This window comes from Vigna unguiculata, chromosome 11, assembly GCF_037176805.1.
Source record: "Vigna unguiculata cultivar grain cowpea cultivar isolate G323 ecotype 2 chromosome 11, ASM3717680v1, whole genome shotgun sequence".
NCBI lineage: Eukaryota > Viridiplantae > Streptophyta > Magnoliopsida > Fabales > Fabaceae > Vigna > Vigna unguiculata.
In genome coordinates, this window is record NC_140802.1 from 1,590,379 (window position 1) to 1,597,260 (window position 6,882).

The 6,882-nt window shown below is 34.5% G+C and overlaps 1 protein-coding gene across 2 annotated transcripts; it reads left to right on the forward strand.

The window, feature by feature from the left end:
* The first annotated feature begins 220 nt into the window (after nucleotides 1–220).
* On the forward strand, nucleotides 221–6,661 carry LOC114168286 (E3 ubiquitin-protein ligase BIG BROTHER-like). 2 transcript variants are annotated; one of them, XM_028053038.2, is made up of 8 exons: nucleotides 221–352; nucleotides 628–825; nucleotides 1,746–1,974; nucleotides 2,395–2,432; nucleotides 4,494–4,538; nucleotides 5,262–5,389; nucleotides 6,140–6,248; nucleotides 6,368–6,661. In XM_028053038.2, exons 2-8 carry the CDS (start codon nucleotides 685–687, stop codon nucleotides 6,416–6,418), a joined length of 741 nt encoding a protein of 246 aa, XP_027908839.1. In that variant the 5' UTR covers nucleotides 221–352; nucleotides 628–684; the 3' UTR covers nucleotides 6,419–6,661. The 2 variants fall into 2 exon arrangements, with proteins under 2 accessions (XP_027908839.1, XP_027908840.1); XM_028053039.2 differs by lacking the exon at nucleotides 4,494–4,538.
* The last annotated feature ends 221 nt before the right edge of the window (nucleotides 6,662–6,882 follow it).

Consider the following 6,882-nt stretch of genomic DNA (forward strand, 5'->3'; position numbering starts at 1 on the left):
CATACTTTTTTGCAAAAGAGAACAAAACAAAATATTGTTGCTTTCTTTATTTTTAGTTTCTTCTTTTATTTTACTTGTTAACTTATTGATGAAATGCGTGAGGAAAATTCTAGATGAAATTAATGATAATTAATTAGTATAATATGTTGTTAGTATATAATATTATTACAAGAAAATAAAATTTTAATTACATTATTCAACTTTGTCCCAAATCAATCCCAAAGAGAAAATGGGTACAAAAGGAGGAGAACCTCATTGCATTGCCATTTGCTTCAGAGCATAGAAACCCTCTCTCTCTCTCTCTCTCTTCTCTCTCTCTCTCACTCCTCCAACCATTCTGAATGTGAACAAGGTAATTCAACTCTGCATCTTCTCTTCTTCTTCTTCTTCTTCTTCTTTCACCAGAAACACACACTCAATCTCACCCCACACACCAAACTTTTACAAGCATTTTTTTTTTCAATTTTTTTGAGAGAAATTCAGGCCAAACAAACCTTGTTTTCTGTGGGATTCGAAGGTTGTCGCTGCGATTCTCGATGTAGTTCCCTTTAAGAATTTGTTGCTGAAGGCCGTGTTTGGTGGAGTGTAATGTGCTTTTTCTTTCTGTGTTTTTTTTTGTGTGTGCAGTGGTTGTTGAAGGGTATAGTGTAGAGTGGTGTGTTCTATTCGTCTTGGAAGTGCAAAATGAATGACGGTAGACAAATGGGGTTGCATTATGTAGACGCAGGGTTTCCTTATGCTGTGAATGAAAACTTTGTGGATTTCTTTCAAGGATTCTCTCATGTGCCCGTCAATTATGCCTTTGCTGGTTCAATGCCTGATCAGGTTTTTCTTTCTTCTTCTTGTTGTTTTTTTTTTCTTTTAAATTTTGGGCCAAATATGGCAAAATTCAGCTTTTGTACTTTTTTGTGGGTGAAGTTTTGTGGTTTGCTCGCGATCCTTGACATTGCGGTTAAATGTGGCTCAAATTGGTCGCAACACAGTTAGAGTCCCACAAAACTTGACCTTGTCGCCGAAACTGTGGTCACTGACCTGTTTTTTTAAGCCATGCATATCAGGAATAAAAACTTGTGATTCTGTTAAACTTCTGGGATTAATAATGTATTATGTTTTTACAGGGACTAAAATCGAATTTCAAGGTGTTTTGGGGGACCATAAACGTGTGATACCCCTTATTCTTGTTTTTATGTTGTTTCAGTGTTGCTGGATGATTTAATGGTTTTGGTGGCAGTGATTTAGAATCATGCTATCCATCCAGGGATTGCAAATGTGGGTTTTTGTTAGTGTTTATTGAGTTTTGTTCTAAATTGGATTTTACTGAAAATATGGGAGTAAAAGCAGAAATTTCAGTTCTTTTGCTGCTATCATTACTGCTGCTACTTAACAGTTAGATACATGATAGCATTCACTATGTTTGACATGAAATCATGGAATTTTTTTTTTCGTTTTTAAATAATGGGAGTTGGATGGTCAAGTACAAGAAATAATGTGAGAATGATGGGTACTTTTTTTTTTTTGTTGAATTGCAAAGGGGATAGGTAATGCTGCATTTCCAAGTAGCTGTGTCGTATACATGCATGTCTCCCTTTTGACCCATTTAAATACTAAATTTTGAGTTGTTGTCATATGTGAATGTGTTGAACTTGCCGAAAATATCCTCTTTTGTTTTGTTTTATTAACTCATATTTTACTAAGATTCTGTTTTGGTTTGTGACCATAACTATGTAATCTTATGTTCTGTCCAGGAAAGTGTCTACTGGTCAATGAACATGAATCCCTATAAGTTTGGATTGTCTGGCCCTGGTAGTACATCTTACTATAGTTCTTATGAGGTAAATGGTCATTTGCCGAGAATGGAGATTGAAAGGGCTGAGTGGGAATACCCTTCGACAATTACTGCTGTGGAACCAGCTACAACAGATTCTCCGCCTAGAAGAGATGGAATCACTAGCATGCAGACCATCCCTGAAGAATGTTAGTGAAATTTTATTTTCTTTTACTGTAAGCAAAGGCCTGTGGCCAAGTTGTTGGTTTCTGCAATTTGGTTGTTGTATTTTTATCACTTTTAGGTCCATGCTATCATCAAATTAGGGGGGGGGGGGGGGGGGGGGGCGAGGTGTTGTAGAGGGGGGAGGGGTTGTCGGGTTGGGTGAAACTCATTATTGGAATTACTGTTATAAATTGCAGCTATTCAGAAAAAAAAAATTGAAAACTTTGTGGTAGCGTCTTCATTATTTGGATTTCTTTTGCAAATCATGCTAACCTTTTAAGTGAAGCTTATCATTTTTTTCGTCACTTCTGAGTTAAATTGAAACCGTTTTTCTTTTTTCATTACTTAGGAAATCTATGTGAACTATAGTATGGTATATTAACTGTTTTAAATTTCTTTTGCAGGCAGTCCAAATCATCTTGAGTCCAACAGTAGTAGCCAGGTAGGAAGCTTTCTTATTAACCGAGCCACAATTTTAGACCTTACCTATTTGAATTTTGGTTTAATATTCAATCATTTGTACTGGTAGGAACACTGGGTCCCCTATGCTTGAAATTTGGGAGACATTATTTCAATGATAGTTTGGTGTACATGGCATACTTTAATGATAAATTGTGATCTATCTACTGCACACTTTTTTGGATACTTTAACACTTTTATCAGTTAATGTTGATCAAAATGAATATTACTCAATTTAACTTGGGCCTCTTGGCTAAAATAGTCCATGATTTCAGTTTTTGCAATTGATTTGTTTAAACTTTCAATATGTGACAGATAACCCCTGTAGTTTAAACTTTGGCAAATAGTCTGCATATACTTTCAATGTGTGACAAACAACAATAACCTTATTTCCGTAGGTCATGAGGTCGACTACATGGATTACACCATGTCATTAGCAAATAGTTTGCCTAAACTTTACTTTGTGTCTAGTAATCCTTGTGGGTTTAATTTTATGAATTAATTACAGGGGCTTATTTATTGTAAAGTTGAAAGCTTTACGGGGTTAGCAACAAACCAAAGTTGTAAACACTGCAGGTTGCACAACAGTCACAGTTAAACGGGGTGATTCGCAATTTAACCATAAATTTGACCAAACTTAGGTTAATCTGTCTTTTCAGCTTATTAGACTAGGTTCTTTGGAATGTCAGAGTTATATCATAATGCATCTGCTAGCCATTCCGTTATATCTATTATGCATGTCATCTGCTAGCCATTCTCTCTGCCAGTTTCCTACTCCCATTTTCCCTCATCTAAACTTTCCAGACCCTAGGCCAATGAGACAAGATGAACAATTCCGCCCATTGTGTCCATGATTTCTTTTGGGTCCTAACATCATTTTCAAAACAGGCAAAACAATATTTTTATAGATTTTCCCAAACAGCATATAATCTCCTGCTTAATGCAAAGCACCAATGCTTGCATTTGCTTCACATGTATCATGTGCATCCCGAATGCTGTGGCACTTTGTATACTTATCTGATACTTATGTACGGGTGATGCTCAAGGAGGGAATGATATTGGTAATAGGCAATGATTGATAGTAACATGTATCTGACATGTTATGTGAATCATTTTTGCTTATGTGGTCTAGAAACCAAAAAGGAGTTTTGAAGTTAAACATCATTTATTTGTTATTATCAAATCCTGGGGACCATTGCCTCCTATCTCATCTTCCTTTTCTGGGTATATTTTCCGATTGATGACACTTAATCAAATAGGATTTGTATTGTTGCCAACGATGTTATTGTCTTTTTCGTACAAAGTAGTTTACATATGTTGGTTTTTAGACTTGGTTTTCTCCCAAAACGGTTTTCATATGAACTGATAATTTCTACATCATATAAACCATCTTCAGTTTATTCTTGCTAGAAATGTCTCCAAATAAACGTTTCTTTATTGAGTAAACTGAGTCATGGGAATGTTACCAAGCCAAAAACAAACAAAAATGTTGTACGGAAAATATGAAGACAATAACGAACCTATTAGCGATTAGATGTCAATAGGAAATGGTAGAAATCTTAGTTGATATAACTAACTAACTGATTGTTATAACTAATTGTTGATATTCTACTTTAACTAACCATTAACATTTGGGGATCACTAACTGGGAATGATTAAAACATAAACAGAACATGACTAGATTTGTTGTTTCTTCTGTACTCCGTTCTTCTGTTATACAAAAGCAGGGGTTTTATACCTCTCATGCTGGAGCTCAATATCTGTGTCAGAATTCAATCCACAAAGATGTTATTTGAACCCTCTAAATTGATTTCTTGTGCTTCCGTGTATAACTGTTCTCTCATAAGCTTGATCAGACTGGGAATTATATTATTTAAAACGAGGACTTGAAAAAACTTGAGTTGAGATCTCTCTGCATTTCAGTTGCTTAATGTCAAAAAGTAGTTAACCCTTCTCTATGTTGTTTCCAACTTCTAACTTGATAATCAGAACCAGCATAAAAATTTATCATCTGAAGCCAATAATCCTTGGGGTATTGGTGCAGGTCATATGGCAAGACAACATCGATCCTGATAATATGACTTATGAGGTGTGGTACATTAAATGTTTTATGTGTAAATGCTGATGTATGCATGTAGTTTCTTACTTTTAGAATGTTGTTTTACGTCTTTTATATCATTGATTATTAAATTAGTTATGTTTTACTAAACATCATATTCCATTAATTCATGCTGAGTCAGACGGGTAAGCATCCAAAGTTAACATATTTTCTACATTCTCTGATTTGTTTAGCGAATTAGGGATTTTCTTAAAATTCTTAATGTTCAATATTATTTCTACATTAGCCAACTCTCTCAAAAGTTCAAGCTATTTTGTGAAGACCGGTGAATATAAATACACCCCAGTTCACTACACAGGCCATTTAGACACAGATCACCGAGACGCTTAGTCATAATAGAACCTTTGATAATAGTACCATGTCAAGAACTAACTCAAAAGATTAAGTTGTTAGAGTAAATCACATGAATAAAATAGGTCCAAAGAACGTCAATCAAACAGAAATGGTGCTTTTATATGTTATCATATTTAATTTGAATAATTAATATCAAAAAGGGTGTTTGGACTTTTGGCATATAGAAAGGATCCAGTTCGTATATGTCTAATAAATTTTGATGATTGAAACTAAGCAAGGTGGTTTAACTTGGGGCTAATAGGTATTTCAATATTTTGAGCTTTCAATTTTATTGGTATGTTGAGTAGAATTTGAATTAGAAATCATATGAATCAATACATGATATTTTGTGAGTGACAGGAACTACTGGATTTGGGAGAGGCAGTTGGGACTCAGAACCGTGGTCTTTCACAAGAACTTATTGATATGCTTCCAACCTCGAAGTACAAATTTGGTAGCTTATTCAAAAGAAAAAATTCTGGGAAAAGGTAAACTCCTGGTTCTCAACACTATATTATATTATTGAGGAAAATGAGGTGAATGCAATGTGGAAGAGGGGTGAAAATTATAGTGCTTAATTGCAATCTTTTATCTTACCAAAGTCAATCTATTGAAAAATATATAGGACAAGTGAAGCTTAAAATTCAATCTATGCTTCATGCCTGTAGCATTTATTAATTTTAGATTTATCAATTTTGTAATTTCCCTTGTTTTTCATCATCCTAGAAGTCAACAACCAGTGAATAGAGAAGAAAATTCAATTGAACTTTTGTCCATTTTTTATTCTTGATTGATTTCCTCCCTTCCCCTATACGCCTGGAAATATAATGATCCATTATTTCATATTGCACTGTTTCGATAGTCTTAATTACTTTAAATCCGATTCCCAGAGAATTTGATTCATTATTCTCTAGTTTTCTACGTAGGACTGCATTGATCATAGAAGTTTGATGTTATTTTATTATTATTATTTTCTGGTTCTTAGGACTTCTGCCTGGCAGATTTATGATGGAGAAATCATATCTATAAAACAACTTGCATAACAAATTTTACAACTGAGAAAAAGTATGAAATTTACGAAATGATGTTATGAAGAGAGATTGACACAGAACATTGTGTAAACTTGTTGCATGTGTGTCACATTTCTTTATGACAGAACCTTTTCCTGGTTTCAATCTCCAGCTTTATTTTCTACTTTCAGGGTATACTTACTCACAACGAAATTGCTTTGAAAACAGGTGTGTAATTTGTCAGATGACATACCGAAGAGGTGACCAGCAAATGAAATTGCCATGCAGCCATGTGTATCATAGTGAATGCATCACCAAGTGGCTCAGCATCAACAAGGTATCCACTTTTTTAAATGCATTGTTCTTCTCAAGTTCACTTGAATCCTATGTAATGTCTCTACCATTTTTCACATTCACTTGAATCCTGTGTCTTTACCATTTGACTTTGTTTTTCAGAAATGTCCTGTGTGCAACACTGAGGTTTTTGGCGAGGAATCAACGCATTAGGCATCAAGATGGATGCATCAAGATATCACAAGAGGCCCCTTTTTGTCCATTAATTTTTGGTTCTCATCCAACTCTCTCTGTCTCGTTCAAGTTTTCATTTCTTACACGTAGGTAGGTGTAATATGAAGAACTATGGCAGCTCTCAATATATGTTTTGTTTACTAGAACAACCTCTAATGGAGACTCATCTTCTGTTTAATGTGTGATTTTGTGTGTATTCAATATATTCTCTTTTAAGCTTTATGTCCCTTTCTTTGGTATTTCGGATTCAAAATTCTGCTTCCTAGTCATTGATCAAGCTGTGTTGGGAATAAAAAATCTCATTTGCATGCTTTGTGGAAATTCAAAAATGAAATACTTGTGTTGAATGCTCTATAGGATGTGGTAGTATTGCTTTGAGGATAATAGGCACAATCATCCACATTTATGTTTATAAGGATTTTTTAAGGGTTGCAATTAACCTA

Bases quoted from the DNA above. Each gene is read 5' to 3' on its own strand.
- LOC114168286 (XM_028053038.2), top strand. From the start codon at position 685: ATGAATGACGGTAGACAAATGGGGTTGCATTATGTAGACGCAGGGTTT. The intron at 826-1,745 runs GTTTTTCTTTCT...TGTTCTGTCCAG, and splicing joins CTGGTTCAATGCCTGATCAG to GAAAGTGTCTACTGGTCAAT. The intron at 6,249-6,367 runs GTATCCACTTTT...TTTGTTTTTCAG, and splicing joins AGTGGCTCAGCATCAACAAG to AAATGTCCTGTGTGCAACAC.